We start from the raw sequence: 21,668 nt of genomic DNA, 5'->3' as shown, positions 1-21,668 counted from the left end.
GAACCCTATCTCACCCTGCCTACAACCTCCAGTTACACCTCTAGGGACCCTCTTCTGCCTTGAGTGAATTTATGCAATGAACTAGGGAAGGACCCGATAAGTAAAGGATTCTGTCTTGAAAAGCATAACAAGTGTTACCTTGAATGTGTGTTGTGCCATTCTGAAAAGTATATGTAAGGTTATTTTACTCACCTGTGAATTGGCTATGCCTCTTTCCCAAAAGTAATGCTGTTGGCTTTGCTAACTATTTCAGAGAATAGGTGTATAAGTTCCACAACTTGGTCTTGCTTCCCCTAACCTGCTGTACAGCCTGTTTAGAATAAGTGTGCCTTGGGTTTTACCTACCTATAATAACAATGAGTAATTCATAAAGTGTAACATCGGGTTTTGCTTTCCCTGGTCTGTTTTATACAGATGCTAAAACAGTCTTGGGTCTATACAAACCTCTTTTAAAAAGTATATAGGTTTTACCTACCTTGAGTCAGCTGCTTGCCATCCTAAAATAAGTTAAAGTGTTGTTGCTTCCTTCAGTCTGTGTTCCACTGATCAGAAAAACAACTGTAATAATATATTGCAACATTAGGTTTTACTTGCCTAGAATACCTGTGTGCCATTCTTAAAACATGTTCTTTAGGTGTAGCTGACCTTGGTCTGCCTGATACAATCCTAAATTAGTGTGAAGAGTTCTTGTTTATCTTAGACTGTGTTCCACGGAGCTGAAAATCAACTTTAATTGTATATTACAGCAAAAAGGGCTTACTCACTTAGAATAACTGTGTAATCATAAATGTAGTTACAGGTATATACTGTTCCTTGAATCTGTGTTCCACTATTCAGAAAAGTATCCCGGTAACAGGGTTGGTTGATTATGTGATTGCTTTGCTGAGTGTTACTGCATAACTGACAGGGTCTACTACCCTTGTATTACAGAAAGTAATATAAAAGTAATTAATTATTTTTACTCCACATGAATATGTGTGACCTACAATACATGTGTTTGATATGGTCTGACTTACCTAGAAATACTGTTAGTGTTCTGAACAAGGTCTATGCGTTGGTCTGTGTACTTTAAAGAATAGTGTTGTGTTTTTACAATTGTGCTTATATATAATGTGATAGTACTTATTTTGCCAAAGATGTATCTGGGCCCACTTGTATTTAAATAAACCCTTTATTTATTACAATACATAGTTTTTCAGTGTTTTTTTGGACCATGGTTGCACTACAATTTCTTTGTACTGATTCTACAGCCCTCTCTCCCTCCTAAGATAAGCTTGGCTGCTCTGTCTACGCTAACATATACTCAGGTGGTTCAGCCGTGTACTAAGAGTGGAGACTTGTACTGTCTCAGTTCAATGGTTTTACTAAGCCCTTAGTTCGACTTCAGAAAAACTGTCCCAACATTTACCACTTGGCCTGTGTTAGGTAAGATTTTCATAGCAATGTTAAATCTTCCTGACCTGTGTAAACCCCAGAACCTTTTGATTTTACTGGTGGATTATTTTTCCTTATACCTCTGTGAGTGGGAACCCTTTCCCACACTCACAGAATCTTTTACTCTTTTTATGGGTGTCATTTGTAAGACTCCCCATAGTGTCTTTTAAAAGTTACCCTCGTTGACAACTTTTTTGGCAATATGTTGCTGTTGTTGCTGACTTAACTTTCTCTGGCTAACCTTCTGAGAACTACAGTTCCCAAGGGTAGAAAGGATATTTTGATCCTGTTTGCATGTTGTTTGGTGAAACCAGCAGACCCCACCTTATTTGGAGTGCTGTGGAGATACAATGTATCCCCTTTCACACTAAAACTGTAACAATTCTGTTACAAGGACAAACATACCTTTAATGGCTAGTGGCAGTGAACCTTTTTATTAATTCGGTGCACCTTTACCGCTGGCTGTGTGCAGAGCCTTGGTGAAGACATGCATGGGTGCTAATTTTAACAAAATGCCCCTGTCTTGTTTTTTTGCCATTTTAGTGTTGTGTCCTTTCTTGCTCATTCCCCTGACATCCAGGGTGGGACATTCCTTTGTGTGATTTGTATCTTCGGCGGGAGTCCTGTGGACTCAACGGCCAGGCTCCAGAGTGTCTGTGAGGGCAGGAAGCGAGGAAGGAGTCCAAACCTCTGCAGCCCTTTGTCTTCCAGCCTGAGTGCGAGATTCCAGTCCAAACTGGAATGCTGGCTGTCCTGAAAGGATTGCCAACCCCCTAGGTTTGAATGTTGCAAGGCTGTTTGATTGGCTGGATCCTGCAGAAAAGTTTGAACCTGGAAGCTAAAGAGGTAGTCGGCCACTGGAACCAAAACCGAAGAGGTAGATGAAGAATTCATGGCTGAAACGATTCCCAGCGACCGGAGTGCGCGCTGTATAATCAGAGCCTTCTGTAGCCCTTCCTTCTAATCGACCTGGGGACTCAAAAAACGAGGACCCTGACACAGAGCCTAGTGAGACGCACTAGACTCAAGATGACCTGCATTTTGAGCCATTGCGCGCAGTGCTGTGACCATGCAGGGCCGCAATATCCCAATACCCTGGTATCTCAAGCCATTATGCAGTGCATGGACTTCCAAATTCCAAATCTCACTGAAACTTCAAGGGCAACTTTGCTGGATCTCCAGAGACATGATTCCAGTCCAAACAATCCCCTCACCAGAGTTCTGGACCTTGCAAACAATGAAAATCCGACCAGCAATATTCTCTCTTCTTCTGTGCTCCTGAAAAAGACACCAAATCCACAGAACCTCATCCGGCCATGAGGAAAACCTTGCCTAGAACCTTCCCCATGATCCTTGCCACAAAAGTCCTTCCAGTGTCCTGTCTTCTGTCTTCTTGATGAAGGAATTCAACGACTGGATTTTTGGCTGCAGATCCTGAAGTCCTCCTGCTGCAAAATCTTCTTCTGTTCTGAGTTACTGTGCCGGCTTGGATAGTTTACCTACCTTAAGCCTTTGTGATTTCTGTATAGCTGTGGGGTGTTTTCTGTGATTGGGAGGCCCTCATCCAGTTTACTCAGGCCCCTGCGGAATCCTCCTAGGGTCTCTTCTCTAAAGCCCCTGGACCATCAACTAACTCTAAAAGTAAAGTACTTACTTGTTCTAACAGTCTTCCTTAGGAACTCTGACTTTTGCTACTTAGGAACCTATCCTGACACTGCCTGTTGGACACTAGACCCTACTGACCCCCCTTCTGCCACTGAGAACCCTCATGCACTGTGCAACCGCAATCCCCGCAATGTACCATGATCTAAATATGTATGTAACCCTATACCATGCATTGTATCGTCACTAAGTCTATCTACCTGGGCGGCTTCACTGTAACCCTTAAGCGAGCCTTCATTGAGTACTGCTATAGCGCCGCGATGCCCGTGGGCTGTAGTGCGCTCTACAAATACAAATAAATAAAAAATGCTCCCAAGAATAAGGCAAATACTTTTAAAGGATTGGGCCATTTGCCTAGAAAAGAGAATACGTGTTTAAAAGTTACGTATTTGTAAAAGAAGTTGATTGTTAACTGTAATTCTGAGAGTGAATAGTTACAAAAGTTCTTACTTACCTTGAATGTGTGTTGCACTATTCTGAAAAGTATCTATAAGGTTAAGTTACTCACCTGTGATTTGATTGTGCCTCTTCCCAAAAGTAATGCTGTTGGTTTCACTTTATTATTCCTGTTAAGATAATTGTATGAGTGGCCCCAACTGGGTCTTGCTTCCCCTGACTTGCTGTTAGTCTGTCCATAATAAGTCTGTCTTACGTTTTACCTACCTAGAATAACTTTGAGTCATTCATAAAGTGTAACATTAGGTTTTGCTTTCTCTGGTCTGTTTTAGACAGACACAAAAATAGGCTTAGGTTTACACCTGACTTTACGTTTCTTATAGCTTCTGTAAAAAGTGTGTAGGTGTTACTTACCTTGAGTATAACTGTTATCCTAAAATAAGTTAGAGTTATGGCTCCCCTTAGTCTCTGAACTGAAAAACAACTGTAATTGAATATTACATCCAAGGTCCAAATCCCCTAGAATAACTGTGTTATCCTGAATCAGAGTTATAGGTTTATACTGTTCCTAGAATCTGTGTTTCACTAGATCAGAAATGTATATTGTCCAGTTGATATTACTGTGTGATTTCCTGCTGAGTGCCACGGTAAAACTAATAAATTCTACTACCCTGGTATTACTGAATGTAATCTTAAAGAAACTATTGGTCTTGGCTTCCCTAGAACTACTGTTAGGTGTTCCAAATAAGGTTATATGCTTTGGTCTGTGCACCTTCAAGCATAGTGTTGTGTTTTTTTAATTGTGGTTAGATATACTGTGATAGTACTTACTGTTCCCAAGATTTATCTTAGTCTACTTGTATTTAAATAAACCATTTATTTTTACAATACATAGTATTTCAGTGTTTGTTGGACTATTTGTATTACAATTTCATTTGTACTGATTCTACAGCCCTCAACCCTCCTAAAATAAGCTTGGCTGCTCTGTCTATGCTACCCTGAACCTAGGTGGCACATCCTTATACTAGGAGTGGAGTCCTGTACAGCCTCAGTTGAATGGCTTTACTAAGCCCTTAGTTGGACCTCGGAAAAACTGTCCAAATAGCCTGCTTATATATTTGGAAACCCATAGGCAAGAAAAACATGTGCTTGTGAGTGGATGCCTTATCTCCACTAAAAATGGTGGTTAAGGAGCAGGCACATGGATTAATACCAACACTCCCCAATGACGTTCTATGGGACCTCAGAACGGTGAGGGACAACACCCGTAATTATGCTGAGATTTAGACATGCAGGAACGTTCTGTTGAAACCGCAAACTCATAATAAGGCCCCAGAGATTCATTATTGGAAAGGTAAGTCGTATTTTGTAATTAAGGACAACCTCAGAATTAATAAACACATACACCTTGAGAAATGCTGCTGTTTATAATTTGCTTTATTCATGTTGCCTTATGAATGAAATAAATATAAAGGGTCTGACTTTTTTTCCAATTTTAAGGATTCGATAAACCAAGAAGACAAAATCCGACGATTTATCTTGTCCTTTTACTTATCCAACGACATGATCAGTATCTTTGAGCCACAAATCCGCAACTCTGGGATCATTGGTGGGAAATTTCTTGAACGATCGAAGGTCCCTAAACCTGGCTCACCTTTTGACAACCCATGCTTCTACGGACCAGCAGACTTCTCCATCGGTGCTGTTGTTGAAGGTATGTTGAAAGGGACTCCTGGCTGTCAAGTTGTATGCCTTGTAAAATCATTACCCAAAATATAATATAAAGCAACTCCTGATGCTTGAGAACGTGAGATCGCTTGACTGACAGCTGTAACTGTATTTATTAATTTTGCACACTCCATAAAAACACATGCATTTGAAGAAGTTCGAATGGAGCACGCTTTGCATCTACTTGACCAGTCTCATCCGACAATATTTCGAAATGATGTAGGTTTGAATGGATTTTTAAAGATGCTCTGCTTATAAATATTTCATAGTAGAAATGTTTTCCTGAGTAAAAGAAGTACAAATTCTTTCCATCAAGAAAAATCTAACCTGCAAATCTTTCCGATTGTATGACCTCATCCTATATTCAGTTCCCAGAAGCCGGACATTTGACCATTTGTAGATTCCCGTGCTCTGAATAGTCCCACTTATCAGGTTGGCAACCAAAAGAACAAACATCCCTTTAAGAACTCACGCAGGGCGGCCAAACTCTGTCTAACCAATAAGTGCTGGTTATCATCATGGTCAGATTGGCCCATCGGCCACTCAGCCTGTTGCCGGGCCGAAATCAGTCCCTGGGGGCCGGTTTCATTCTGCCCACATCTGGGCCGGTTTCTTTCAGTAAACAATTTTGATAAAACATCTTTTACATAGAGAAATTGTTTTCTGTCTTCCCAGGTGTTGTCATCAAATGCCCAGGTGCTCACAGCACACAAGATATGGATAGAGTGTGCTATGCTAAGTACTCAAATCATAAGGCCCACCTCCTCTCAGCCACGCACACACAACCACACTCTCTCTGGCGGATCAGGGTGCCGGGGCAACACCATTTTGCCTCAGGTTCCCCCTGGAGTTGTGGTGTGGCCCGAGTCCGGAGAGCACAGGCATTAATGTCCCCTTCCATGTACTACACACCAATGGACACATTATGGCAAAACGAGACCAAAAACACACCTGAAACGGCCAGGCCTAAAATACATGTGACATACAAGAATGACTAAGCCTATAAAATAATGTGCATGAGGTATGCAGTCATCAGTCAATGCTCGACTGCCCTGCACCCAGAGAGGACAGGACATTTAAACATCAAAACAGTCATATGTAAACAAAAGTATGCATATGTTGGCACGAACAAATGGCGCTGTATAAAACCTTGCGTGCCACAAACCATTTTTGAGCCTCGGTGCGTAAAGTGCGAAGCCATTTTGAAAAGTTGGCCACCCTATTGCAAAGGGCAGTTTATCCAGGTGTGAGTTTTTGGGATAGCATTTTCTGTAAAGTTGTGAAGTGATGCGATTCACGGATGATGGTTTGAGGGCCACTTTTTTGAGACGATGGGTGGGCCACTTTCTTTTGGGTGTCCGGTCCTATTTCTTGCCCCAGTCCGACCCTGCTCATCATAGTCCCACAGCCTCCACCCGTGACAGCTCCTGCCCTGTTATTTTTCTACTGGGAAGACTGCTATTTTGGGGAAGTTTTTCATTTTCTCTTTGAATGATTTGTGGATAGACAGAGCTCTGTCTCCTGTTTTATTTATCTCTTCCTGGAGGCCAGATCATTGAGTCTTCTCTGCACAGGCTTTAGAAATGACTCTTTTCAGAGTTTGTGGCAACTATGTCAAAAGGAACATTGTTCAGGAGGCCCTCTTTGACAGTTACATATATTGTCTTCACCATTATGATGATGGTGATGAATCTGATCTTTGTAAAATACTAAGTCTGAAGGTGAGAACAAGCATAAAGGTCCTAAAATGCACAGCAGTGTTGAATGGTAGCAACCGGTTCAGCAAAAACACCCTGCTCAGCTAGAAACACCAAAACTCATCCTTCTACAGTCACTGCCGCTAGATCAGTGGTCTGCAACCTACAGCACGCCAAGTGTTTTGTACTACGTCACCCATCATCTCTCACAATTGATTATGCTTGTGAGGGGTGACGGAGATGTAGTCCAAAACTTCGGAAGAGCCAAAGGTTGCTGACCCCAACTCTAGATCTATCTCAGAACCTTTAGCCATTTTAAAAATAACAGCTGTTGGAAAACCATCAATGGCATGACCACCGAGCTGGGGGGCTTCACCACCCAATAATGAGGTTGGGGCCATTACCAGGCCATGAAGCTTAGGTATGGAGAAAGGAGGATGGCATTTAATGAAGGATGCATATACTCCAGTGTTCGCCATCACAAGACAAGCAACTGCTATTTGCACTTTAGTGCAGTAATTCGTATTTTGCAAGTTTCTGAAGGCATCTGTTTGCAAAGGGTTCACTTCCATGTCACACTAAAATCATTAGTTGCAAGCTAATAGGCTGCAGAATTGAAACAAAACAATGGGCCTCATTACGAGTGAGGCTGTAGGGGGTTAACGGCGCCAGTAAAGCTGCCGCACTGTTAAACCCCTACCGCCTCATTACGGGGTCTCATCGCAGGACCCACTCTGGATGCCTGGTTTTACCAGATGTCCTTAGCGGGTCCCGCGAGCAGCCCAGCATGCTAACAACAGGCTCATCGTTAAGCATGCTCCCCTTTCCCATTGAGCCCTATGGGGGCTCACATGGGAATGGGGATGGTCTGGTTCCGGGTTCCCTGAATGGGGAAATACCAGGCCCTCCTAGGTCGGAATGGCCCGGTATTTCCCCATTAAGGGAACCCGGTCCCGAGTTTGGGGGTAGCCATGCCCTTATTAAGGGCATGGCTACCCCCAAACTCGTAATGAGGCCCAATGTTTTTTTTTAAGTTTCCTTAACAGCACTGAAAAGTATTGTATTGCTTCTCATGGACTGTAACAACTGATAAAAACAATCCAAACGATTACGGTCCTGCTAGTTATGCGGCTAACATTATTTTCTAAAATGTACTTAATCATTTTCCACAGCTGAAATTCTCCAGTCTGCAAGAAATAGACTGCGGAAATTGCTCACTGCAGTGGAATGCGAAGTAAACATTAGAAATGCTGTGCGGACAGTTTTGGCTTTAGTAAAGTGTGAAATGACAATCTGGTGTTAGTGTTTTTGTGAATAATAGGCAATGGTGAATTTTGAAAGCTTGTGCTCTATTCACATCGTTTTAATGAAGTGTTATTCTTGCAGTCAGATGTGAATACAAAATGTGTATGTGTCATGGTTTAATAATGGTAAGTACATGTTCCAATATTCAAATGCTCTCCCTTCTTCCCAGCGTGTTGGCCCTGCTCCTGCAGCAGGCTGTGCTGCACAATGTACTATAGGATTTTGAATCTCTGGTACAGTGGCATTCCTTTGCCTGCAGGAGGTACCCTGCTCGACTACATAACCAGCCTTAGCAGCTCATCCGTCAATTCCTTGCAGCCCCCTTTTCCAGTGTGACGGTAAATGGGACACATAGGTATACGGCGCTGACCTGTACAGAAGGGATACATGTTGGATCCCCTAGGACTGATTACTTGGATATTTTAAGTAGCCGTGGTAGTGTCTTCATCTCATCTGGGGTTAATGGGGTAATCTGAAGCTCTCCTTGAATACATGAAAACAGTAATGACATTATTATTAATCACAGATACATGTTCAACCACCTTTTAGTAACAGGATAAGGTTTTCAGTAAAGTAGCTGTGAAATTTCAGATATATTATGTATACATTGATATTTAGATGCTTATTTTTACCTTCAACCTCTACAGTGAGATTTAGGATGGCAGAAATCTGATTGCATAGAAGAGTGCAGAACAAAAAGTCCACTTGGTGGAAAATACGTTTTCAACTGTCTCTTAATGGGGAAGGAGATGACAGACTGTGTCTAGGCCAAGGATCTGAGCCTGCACACAACCGCAAACTTGATGGACAGCTTACAGAGACCTTAAATGTTGACCCACCCTAAAGGTTGAATAGAGTTCAATTTCACCTGCTGCCTCCATTTGTTGAGTGCATTGAGTCAGAGTGGACACCCAAGAAGCAGATTCTACTCAGAGTTGGTGCGTGGATGGTAGCGTCAGGAGTGAGTGTTCTTTTTAGCTCCCACTTTTGTAATTCTTGTAGCCCTGCTGCAGGGGATGTAGTCTCAAAATGTGCCACTTGTCTGGGCAATGCACGTGCACTGTGCCTGAAATGGAATGGATCCTTTGCCCCCTGGGATGTCAGCGATCCGCTGGCAGTTTGGCTCTCCACAAAAAAGTGTTCACCTTTCTGGCTGGATGCCGGCGATTCTATTGGAGAGCTTACGCAGCACAGACCTATGCAATTCTACATCGTCTTCCGGAGGGGGTGGCAGTTCCAGCAGTTTGGCTCTATTGGGATGTCCTTTGACAAGCACTGACAAAATGCACCTCTAGGTGTAAACCACATGCCAGGGCGGCTCAACCCAAGGCTGCAGCGTGGAGTAGTTCTGAATGAGCACCTGGTGTTAAAAACTTACCATCGACCAAAACCTCTTTACATCACAGGAAGAGACCTATCGCTAGTCTGCCACTAGAACTGAATGGGTCGCGTACCATGGCCTGCATGATGCCTGTACCCAAGATGGTGACTAAGGGGATTGCGCCAATGCCGAGCCACATCCTGGCATGCCCCGAAGTATCCCGACGTACCCGGAAGTTCAGAGAAAACTTACAGGTATAAAGATAAAAGGATGAATGACACTGACGAGAAGCACCCGATTGTCATGACCACTGTGAGCCACAAGTTGTGCCACAAGCAGGCTCCCACCAGAACCCTGAGGGCCTTAAAACCACTGCAAAAGGGCTCCTGGAGCCAGTCCTGGCACCTTTGGCACCAGGCTCATATGTAGGAAGGAAGGGCTATTCACACTAGGTCCCATGTATGTACATGGGCTTTTAAATCCAACATGGAAGCACCCACACAGTCTAGTTCTAAGAACCAAGCCATGCGGTCTAGTGTTTTGGGTGTGGCAGGCCTGGAACTACTTTCCCTGGTACTACTTTACCTGGGCTATATAAACCACACCCTGACTGCAGAACACGCTTCGTGTTATTCTCCAACCAGCAGCGTGACGCTCACCGTGTCCAGCTCCTGGTCTTCAGCATCTTCCTGTAATCCTGCAAGAACAAGAACAAGATTATTCTGTTTTACCTGAGAAAACACCATCCAGCACTCAGCATCTGAACTAGGCTGCCATCTGTAGAAACCGAAAGAAGTAGAAACATCACTCACCTGTGAGTACTAGCTTAAGGACTTCCGGCGAACCGCTACCACAGCTGCTGTTCGAACATTGCGACCTGCAATAACGAGAAAGGGAAAAACAATATTAGAAAGCGCGCTTCCAAAACATCGAATTCCATCAGTCTTACCTGAATTCCATCGCACTACGCCACCCTTCCATCCAGAGCACCACAGCAAAATCTGCAAAGGAAAAGAGACATATTCAGGTTCGCTTTCAGTATTAAACAACCGCACAGCGCTGTACTTACCTTAACGGATTCCGGGTGCCTGTTTTTCATCGCGCTCTCATCCACTCGCAGCACCACAGCGGCCTGTGAGGAGAAGAAGAAGAAAACACAGGTTAGCTTTAAAAGACAATAAAGGCGCTGCGCTTCGCGCTTTCTCTTACCTAGAAAACGTGCCTCTCCATCCGGCACGCCAGCATCAAGGCCTTCGCACCTGAAAAGAAGGAGATAAAGACATTAACGAATTTCAACCATAAACAGAACAAAAACTTACAATTAACAAATCTACCTGCCTACCAGCAGATTCGGGGTCACAGCAGGCCTGGGCCCAAGGAAGGCGTACTGCACCAGTGAAGCAACTCGGGCAGCTCGCCAAAAAACATCAAGCGCCCCTGCACAAGAAACACAGGACGGATAGCTCACCCTACAAATAATTAAGGTGAGAAAGTACCCAGTGGGAAGCAAATCTGTCAGAGGGAGGTGGGAGATTCACCCATTAGATATAGTTATCACAAATCCTCCCTTCTGTAATTGCAGATTCATTATTCAGCACTGGGCAACTACGCATCCAGGGTTCCAGATCTCGGAGCCTTCCAGACGCCCCTGGGGATATGAGGTGAGCTTAACACCGTTCAACTGCATCCAGCCAGGACCCCTCCCGCATCCAAGATCCCTCACCAACCACTCAACTAAGTTACTTCCAAATGGGGATATTTAGGAGATCTACTGACCTCACAGAGAGTATTCCATGACCTTTCCTAGAGAAATCTTTCCCTTTGAAACAGTGGTCGAAGTGGGTGGGGGCCGTTGAGAGCAGTGCTCCTCTACTTTAATTTTCGTTTAAAGTTTTAATGTTCTTATACTTTTTTTTATTTTTTATAAACCATTCCGGAAGGCTTTAGGTTTAAAATAAAAAGTGTAGGAAGAAGTTGAAACTTGCGCTTCAGTGCGGTGCACTGAACATTCCCTTAAACAGCAGGTGTGTTTGTTTGGTGGTTTGGATTGTGTGTGGGATGGGACGTGGTGATGGGGTTTGTGGAGAGCAGGGCCAGGCCAGCAGGGAACATAGATCCACTGCTTGTTTGTGTGCACTTCGACCACTGCTTTCAAACAAACCTCAGAGCCTCTCCTCATTCATAGGCAAGCCATCATCTATGTTCCAATTGATCTTCCTTGCTTCATTATATATGCTAGGTACACACTACATAAAAGTCAGTATAAGCATATAGGGGACGGGGAGAGAGGGCAGTGCACATTGTTCCATGGTTTTTAAGACCTATAATTTGTTATAGTTATTGTATGGACCGCTCATCTCCTGTGTCTCATTGTTGCCTGGACCCTTGTCATCTTGTAGTTTTGGTGGACCCGATGAGAGTCAGTTAACAGGCTAGTATCCCCTAGGGTCTCTGAGTTTCTGCCTCTCGTCTGGTTCTCTACATTCACACTGTGCTGTGAAAGATCAAAGTATACCGGAAACACCAGGTACTGAAATATTGATCGGAGCTTGTCATTCCACCCCAGGGTGCGATGGAAAAAGCTATGATCGAGATGCCACAGAATTAAAGGCCATGCAAGCAGATATGGCTCGTTATCACCACGATAAAATAGCTTTGGCTGATCAACTAACAACGTTACAAGAGCCGGTCCATACTTTACAAGCGGTTCATCGAGGGGCTCCTAGTACTTCAGACAGAGGGAAATATGTATGAAAACTTTAAAACCGGCTTCCTGTCAATATAGTTATGGTTCAAATACTGATGAAATAGGAACAGCGGATAGAAACCTTCCAAACTCTAAGATTGCAGTGAGGGCCCATATCCCTGCACCCACCATGCCAAACAAATATACCGGGAATCTGGAAGGATTCCAAAAAGTAATGACACAATGCTTGTTACATTTCATGAATTGACCCTAAATGTACCGTTCAGGTACAGCCAACATCGGCTTTATATTGATGAATCTAGATGGACCGTCTCTTACCTGGGCAACTCCCTGGATTAATAACCAAGATACAATTGTGGATGATTATGATACATTCCTTATTTCTGGAAAAAAAATGTTAGAATGGAATGTGTGTGGAAGGGCTCAAACTCATGGACATCAAACAAGGCAACCACAATCTCATATCTTAAATCATCCATTTCAATTATCTGGTCACAGAGATAGCATGGGAAGATGATGTACACACCACAGTATTTTATAGGGGACTCGGAGAGGATATAAAAGACATAATCATTCAAGTGCATCCCCCTCCATCCAACATAGATGAATTCATGAAATTAGCCTGACAGATAGACCAAAGACAAGGGGAAAGAAAGAATGAACACAAAAAGTTTGAACTCCATAAAACCTCCTGTAGAATCTACAGGCGACAAAGATACTTCAGAACCCATGCAATTTGGGGATTCAAAGGGCCCATTAGTCAAGAAGAACAGGAACGATACAGAAAACGTAATCTTTGCTATTATTGTTGGCTAGTAGGACATCCTGTTAGGAATTGCTCCAAAAGACTGGGAAATGGATTGGGGTTGCAATGAATCTGAGGGGACAAGCAAGCCCTACTAAAGTTCAAGTTAAAGACCAACCCTCTCCTACTTCGGTGGCTAATCATATTTACATTGGGATTACACTATACCTAGAAAGAATTCATCCTATTGAGACTAAGGCATCGATAAACTGTGGCGCCACGTGGAATTTCTTAGATACCCATTTTGCTCCACTACAGAGATTGACTACATAAGACAAAGATATAATCAAAACCATTCATTCTATAGAATGGTCAACATTAACTTCAGGTCCTATTACACAACAAACTCGGTTCTTTAAAATGTCTTGTGGAAAAGACCATCATGAATTAATCACATTTGATATTATTGACGCCCCCTACTTCCAAATCATCCTTAGAATGCCCTGGTTATAAAAACAGACCTGTGGCTAGGCCGACACATCCTGGCGTGCCCCGTAGCATCCTAATTTACCCAGAAGTTGTATTTATTGGCCCTTCTCCGTTGCATTTCAGCAGAGAGAAACTTCTCTTCTGAAGTGTCTGGGGCTTTTGCCTCATGCGTTTTGGGGCTTTTTCATGTTATTGTCTTCAAAGCGTGTATATGGAGGGCGCATCCCATCTCAAATGCTGACCAGCAAAGTGCCTTTGTCACGTCCGTAGTGTTGTGTTGTGACATATGTTTGGGAATTGCCTCTCAGTCCATTAGAAGTTGTTTGTAACACATATAGGTGAAAGCAAAAGGTGCAGTCCCTGAAACAGCAGTGCAATTCATTCTCCACCGCTGTGTGTCTAACATAGGAAAGGAGGTTCCATACATAGCACAATGCTGATGAGCAGAAGGTTGCACCGCCAGTTCGTGAGCATTCTGAGGACCATTCTAGATCTTTGGGCTTCACAGTTACCTGAAAGGCCTACCAATATTCAAACGGTGACCGCCACCAATCCTTCATTACCGGACCCCCTTTCGCTGCCACAAAAAGGTTAGGTCATCGTAAGCCCCCAGTACAGCTCAAAACAGGTCTTGCCCCCTCTAGGCCTGCTCAAAACCTGGCTGAATTCTCCAAAAGGCATGGGTGGAGCAGCAGGCACGTCCAGTGGAGGATGATCATCATAAATCTGGAGCATGAATAGAATTGCCTGCCCAGACTACTCCTTTCAAACTTCAGCTCTACCAATACAGTTCTTCTTCTGGATTTCTATCGTGGGTTAGCCCCACAATAAAAGAGTTGGCATTTAAATTAGAATTGCAGTTCATTGCCGTCATATTGTCTTGACGGTTCTTAACAGATAAAACAACACTTTGCTTTATAGGCATGCAATTCAACTTACATTTCACAGATAAGGGGGGGTTCCAAACCATAAAACTGAATATTACTTTCTGAAAATGAGCCATTCATGGTCACCTCATACAGCAGGCTTTAGAAAATATTTAATAGGATGTAACATGAAGACTCAGTTATATTTTTTAGTTATAGCCCCCCTTTTTTGATGCTTTTTAGAAGAAACTCCCAACCAAATTTTTTCCCCTTCCTCGCCATCCACATAAGAAAGAACTCAAGACATTCGGAATTAGTCTTATTTCCTTTCTAGTCAGGGGTCACAGCAATACAATAAGGACATACAACAATTGTGGTAGGACAACCATCTTTTTTTGAGTAGAATGCTACTGCATGTGATGGGGTCCCTAGGGGACCTCGCGTATGGAAACAAGGCACAATCACCACACACGAACTGATACGCCAGACACAAGGTTGTATTCCCAAAAGCTAGGGTTTATTGCAAAGCAAATAGTCTCAGTTGGCCAACTGGGTCTCACGCCCCGCGACGTGTGTCTCCAGACCCCGAGGGGAGCAAGAGAACGAGAATTTGACAACAGTTACATATATACAAAGCGAGCATCTTACAATCAGTGGTGCCATATTCAATACCGCCCATAATGTATTTTCTTTGAATTGGGTTCGACAATTGACAATTGTGACGAGTATGACACCTTCAGATATTCATTTAGCAACAGTTTGCAATTTGCGAGCCTGCAGACACAATTCTTTGTTTTACAGAACACATTGCTCCTGTTCTTGTAAGCAAGCTGCGTGCAGGGGAGAGACACATTCCTGGCCTCGCTATCTTCTAGTTTCTATTTGTGTGCTAGGGGTTAACTCGATCTCCAGGGCTCTACTGGGCTCAGGGAAGGGGGGGCCGCAAAGGAGAGCATAATTCAAACCATTAATTGTTTGTTTCTACTATTTCTTCCGCATGAGCGAGACTAGCTGGCACCTGTGTAATGATTAAATGCCTTGTTGCTTACTTCCAAGGATTTGTGAGGGACGAGACCGGGCATTACTGTCTGGGTCGCCTGCGTTCTGTTTCAACAAGTATCTCGCGGCCTTGCTCTATACATGAATAACAATGTAATAGTGGAATAGAAAAAGCTTACAGCAAAGCAGTTTAAACAGAAGGCAAGAAGCGAAAGTCAAAAACAAAATGGCGGTTTCTATTCCATCAAAATGGACGCACTTTAGTCAGGCTTATTTGTCTGTATTACTAATACCGAACATATGAGGCGGTTGGTCTTCGGCCAACAAAATACATTGCCTCTGTTATGGAGGGGTATCTACTTTTTCTGGACTGACAAACCCTCCTTTTGGCCGTATGCCAAACGCCTTATCCGTACATTGCATCCTCTTCCGGCCAAGTATCTGATTCTGAATTTTGCATACTACTAGTTTTCTCCTCGTTATCATCAATATTGATTGACATGAATTCTTTTACTGTCTTCATTTCATGATTCATTTGAGTGTCCGATTTAGTAGTGTTCTTTTTTGTTACCATCTGTACACACTCCTCACTTATTTCAGTGCAAATTATAGGTAAGAAGTCTATAGAACAACAACATGTCATAAATATTCCTAGCACTGCTGCTAGGATCGCAACTAATTTCCATCCCCATGAGCGTAATACTTCCCAGAACCAAGAGCTTATGTTTAATTCCCAACTTCCTTCTGGGGGGTGGAGGTCATAGCGCAAAACATGCTGATCCCACGATTTTACAAACTCCCCCACGATCAACCAGAATTACATCAAGAGCCATCCTATTTTGGAGTGTCATTAATCTAATTCCTTTTTCCTCTAATGTCATATTGTATAATATGTCCGTTGTCCCATGTATTGTTTTCTAATATTTTGGACAGTTGTCTTATATTCTAAGAGTTTATGGCTTGGCCCCAAAATGGTATAAACGATTTTGTTATGTCTTCTGCGATCAAACTCATCTCGCCATGGTCTTGACCTGGACAATTTTGCTATATTTGCTGTTTTTAAAAGGAATACTCCCGGGAACAGAAGTCCCAAGTAACAAGTACCTCACCAGTTTCTAGGTAACCAGGCATACGCTTTTTCTCCACATATAAAATAAACGGGTCACCTACATACACAGGTTCTTCCTCTCTGTCAAGGAACGCTATATTCATACATCTAGTAAATGTCCCCACTGAATAGGATCCATTCTTCTTCAAGCAAAAGGGAACAGAGCGTGGGCTGTAGTTTATGGTATAGGAGGGGGGCACTGTATCTTTATTTCCATCTAGATTCATATGAAACGTGATTACAGATGATTTAAAGGGCACAAATAATCTATCTTGTGGCATGACTACTGGCGTGATCAGTCGTGTTTTATGAAATATAGATCAACCTACAGGTTTCATAATTATCTCCTCAAATTCATTCATGTTTGTTGTGTCTAATTGACCTGTTTCACTTTTGTTCTATTTCCCATTATATAATGCACTCAAGGATGCGTAGCATGCAGAACTCAATGGCAGTGGCTGCACATACCACCCTATTCTCTTACCACCATGCTGTAACAAGTGGGCAAACACCCAACAATTGTTTTCCTCAAAATTGTGTGAGTCATATTAATTATTAGAAGTAATGTGTTATTTCCATATCCTTCAATGTGTCTCTCTTCCATTGGGGACAAAGTGTGAGTAATCACATGAACCGAGCTTTCTGTAATGGAGATGTTTCTCACGGGCAAGAGCACTTTTAATGGGTGTATTTCTTCTAAATACCATAATGCCAGTACTGTCATTATTGGGGCTAATATACTCATCACACACATGACTATTGTTAAGATCAGCATACTATTTTTTCGTCAATCTTTTTTTTGTAACCTTTCAGTCTCTATATTTAACTCATTATCAGCAGTGGTGCAGGAGAGGGCAAAAGCCGGTGCCGCCATTTTTCTCTCGCGGTCCTTCTTTTCCAACAATGTTCATCGTGAATATCTCTTATCGTTGCACTTGTTCAAATGTCAATAAGTTCGGAGATGTCAACAGTTTGTTCTACCAGTTCTCAGCAGCCTGGATTGCTATACGTTGGGCAGGATTTCTGTACATCTGCACATTGCTCAAGGAACTCCAGAGCAGTTATCAATTGCCTTTGTACCATATGAACTCCTCTTGTCCGTGAGGGGTGATCTACACATGGATTTTTTAGCACCGGGGAGCCACGTTCTTGAGCTGGCCGATTTGCACAACCCTCATGCCGCTCTCCCCTAGGCCTCCGGTTCCCACTTCATCCATTTTTTGCGAAACAGAGGCAACAAAGATCAAACAAAATAAAGATTTGATCACTCCTTCTTCCGAGGCCGTAAATTATACCGCCTTGCTCCTGGTGTCGTGTGATCAATGAATAGTGCGGGTGCACTTTCAGACTCAGGCTCAGAGTCAGCCTGCGGCGTGATGACAGATGATGGGCGCCAAAGTGTTGGTACAGGCTTCGTTTCAACCAGCAGTGATGCAGGTTCTGCTGGATGATGTTGGGGCACTCTTTGCCCTTTCTCCTTTATAGCAATCTTTCCAGGCTTCGTTTCAGGATCAGACAGATTTTGTGGCAAAGAGCTGGCAACAATTTCTTTCGATTCTGGGGCCGCTGTCTCTCTTTGGTCGTCCTCATCAGGCAGTTTTTTCAATGGTGATGGGACCTTCTCTGCATGCGTTACATGTATCCACGCCTTCCTCCCGTCCACGCGGATTGCAGTCTGTGTTGCCAAAAGTATCTGGTAAGGTCCACGCCACCTGGGTGCGAGCGATGACTTTCTTTCAAAGTTCTTTACTAGAACGCACTCTCCGGGTTCCAGTGAATGCCCCACACCAGTGTATCTGATTGGGAGAGCCTCCTGCACCTGCTGATGAATCAAACACAATTTCTGTATTAACAGGTTACAATAAGTACTGAGCGCAGGATATTCTACCTCTCTCAATCGCCTCGGCTGTGGTGCACACCAAACATTCACCGTCCTCCCCATTACGATCTTCTACGGGGAGAGCCCAGTTCTTGCCTGCAGAGATGTGCGCATGCACAATAACGCTAGTGGCAATGCGTCTACGCAGCGCAACTTATTTCCCGCATAGATTTTACTAATCTTTGCCTTCAATATGCCGTTTTGGCACTCAACAAGACCGGCACTCATGGAATGTCTGGCGCAATGGAATCGTTTGTCAATCTGGAGACCTGCGCAAATCTGTAATACCACTGCGCCCACAAATTGCGGGCCATTATCTGACCATATGACCTAAGGCAGACCAAATCGTGAGAAATATTCCTTCAACATTACTTTTGCAGTGCTCATGGCGGTGCAGTCTTTTAATGGATATGCTTCCACCCACTTACTGAACGCACACACAACCACTAAAACGTATTTTAAATTTTGGCACCTCTCCATCTCTATGAAATCAAAATGGATTACCTCAAATGGCATATAGGGAGGGCCAAAACTACCTGTTGGTGTCACTGTCCCCTTCCCCACATTGTGTTGCAGGCATGTAATACAATTTTGTACTCGTCTCTCTGCATTTTTCTTTATGTGTGTGTTCTGCCATACTGTGGCTAAATGCTAGACTATCTTCTTCGCACAAATCTGTGTAGGACTGTGGGCCATTGTGACCATTGGGGTTACATAGGAGTTGGGCAGCATCCAATTTCTACTTTTCTTTTCCACCCAGCAACCTTCTAGATCTAATTCTGCAGGGTCCTCAGCCCATTCTTGTATTTCATCAGCAGTGGCTTCTGCCTGCATCTCTTTAACAGTAGCAATTCCATTTTCTATCATGCAGGGCACTTCCTCTGACTGTACTGTTAACATTTTGGTATTCAAATCAGTGGCAGTTTGCTTCGCAATCCTGTCTGCAAATGCGTTTCCCTCTCCCACTTTACATGTTACTTTTTTATGCGCCTCACATTTCACTATTGCTAGGCACTTGGGACACGTAAGTGCAGATAGTAATCGTACAATCAAAGGGCCATGTTGAATTCTGGCTCCATGTGACGTCAAGAAACCCCTCTCAGCCCAGAGTCAGCCAAAGTTAAGTACCACGCCAAAGGCATATTGGCTGTCAGTATATATGTTTACACTCAGATTTTCAGATATTTCACAAGCTCTGGTTAACGGTATTATCTCCAAGGCTTGTGCAAAGTTGTAGGGGATTCTTTTACTTTCTACAATACTTTTTTGTGTCGTAATAGTATAGGCAGCAGTTTATGTGCCATCAGGTAATTTAAAACAGGAGCCATCACAAAACAGTTCTCCATCTGGCTCTTTTTGTGGGGTATCTGTTAAATCAATTCTTCCTTTCGTTTCTTCCTCAGTGACCATTAAACAATCATGGGGAGGTGATTCATTCTCACCTAATTCTTCCGTAGGCAGTAGCATTAATTCTGCAGGATTCAAAACGCTACACCACATAATTTGGATGTGTGGCACGAATAGGACAATTTCATATCTAGTCAATCTAGCAGAAGTGAGGAGTTGCATCTGTGTTCTATTTAATAGAACGTCTATGGCATGTGGCACCATCAAAATTAAGGTGTGCCCCAACACCATTCCCTCAGTTTGTTTCACTGACACAGCAGCCGCTGCAACAGCTCGCAAACCATGTGGTAATGCGCGCGCTACAGTGTCCAGCGCGGAAGAAAAATAGCTGCATGGTCTATTTCTTCCACCTTGTTCCTGTGTCAAAACAGCCAACGCACAGCCTTCATTCCCATGCACAAACAATCAGAATTTTGTTTTCATAGTTTGGTGTGCCCAGAACTGGGGCGGAACACAATGCAGTTTTGAGCAAATCAAATGCTCTCCGGCATTCTTCATTCCATTGCAAAGGCATCACAGCATCCTTTTTTGTCAATGCCACCATTGGTTTCACAATCAACGCAAAATTCACAATCCACTGCCGGCAATAGGAAGCCATGCCTATTATAGCTCTAACTCCTTTCTGCGTTTTTGGAATAGGCATACTAGAGATACTTTCCATCCTTTCTGGTGTCAGTCTTCTCCCCTCTCTCGGAAGTAGGTAGCCCAAATAAGCCACCTCCTTTCGACAATATTGGAATTTCTTTAAGCTCGCTTTATGGCCATGCGCTGCTAAGTGTGACAATAACAAAACAGTACTTTTTTTACAAATCTCATCTGTATCAGCAGCAATCAATAGATCATCTATATACTGTAACAATACACAACCTGCCAGTAGTTCTAGCATATCTAGCTGTTCTTTCAATGCCCTGCTGTAAATACTTGGGCTTTCTGTACAGCCTTGTGGAATGCGCGTGAATGTAAATGATCGTCCTCCTAATGTAAAGGCAAACAAGTATCTGCTATCCTTGTGTACTGGAATGCTGAAGAATACATTCTTCAAGTCTATAACACTAAAATATTCTGCCGAGGCGGGTATCATTGTCAAAATCGTGGTGACGTCTGGGACCAATGCGAATTGAGGGTCAACCACTTTGTTTAATGCGCATAGATCAATTATGAAACGATACGGTATCTCATTACCTCCTTTCTTATACACTGGAAGAATATGGCTGTTACATGTGCTGCCTGTAATATCTTCAATCACCTCCAGTTTTACCAAATCTGAGACAATACTTTTTAATCCTTTTTCTCCCTCTATTGAAATTTTTTACTGTGGAATATGTGGCAACATTACTCCCTCTTTTAGAACAATTTTTACTGGCTCTGTTTTCAAGCATCCCACATCATTGTCATTCATCGCCCATATGCAAGTTGACACTTCACTCAACTCTCACACTGATTGTATGATCTGTGGTTGTGCTGGGATCTGAACAATAGGGAGGGGCTGAGCAACTGGAGCGGGCTGAGCAATAGACACTGGTGCAGTCCTTTTAGTATCCCTTTTTGGGCGCTCTTGCCTTGTTTCAGTTAATATTTTGTTTATTAACTCATCTGATGAATGCAACTCTTGTTGTGAATATATCTTATCTATACTCAACTGACCACATCTGTCTGATTTTCTCAAATTTTCATCCCACTCCTTCTCCTCTCTTTCTTTCCCTCTTTCTGTTTTTGACTTATGCCTGCGCGCATTCTTCTCTCTGCTTTTCCAACGAATCATAGCTTCCTTCCTCCAGTCTCTAAGGACATTGAATGACGCAGGACGTGTTTTCTTTTTCAACAACACTTTTTCCAAATAATCTATCCTCGAAATCTCAAAACTCCAGTGGTTCGGTCATTGTAAATCCTCTTCGTGTCTGGTTTGCCTATGCCAAATTTCACAA

The 21,668-nt window shown here is 43.1% G+C and overlaps 1 protein-coding gene across 2 annotated transcripts in view; it reads left to right on the top strand.

Moving 5' to 3' along the window:
• The window catches only part of EFHC1 (EF-hand domain containing 1), a 285,060-nt gene that overhangs the window by 198,500 nt on the left and 64,892 nt on the right, over positions 1 to 21,668 (top strand). For both annotated transcript variants that reach the window (XM_069605742.1, XM_069605741.1), the window contains exon 8: positions 4,993 to 5,206. In XM_069605742.1, the coding sequence (XP_069461843.1) occupies positions 4,993 to 5,206 (214 nt within the window). The remainder of the gene's footprint in view (positions 1 to 4,992; positions 5,207 to 21,668) is intronic.

The sequence above is a fragment of the Ambystoma mexicanum genome, chromosome 4p (genome assembly GCF_040938575.1).
Source record: "Ambystoma mexicanum isolate Mex_15411 chromosome 4p, UKY_AmexF1_1, whole genome shotgun sequence".
NCBI classification, from domain to species: domain Eukaryota; kingdom Metazoa; phylum Chordata; class Amphibia; order Caudata; family Ambystomatidae; genus Ambystoma; species Ambystoma mexicanum.
Note: the sequence above shows the minus strand (reverse complement) of the source record. Positions and strands in the feature narration are given on the sequence as shown.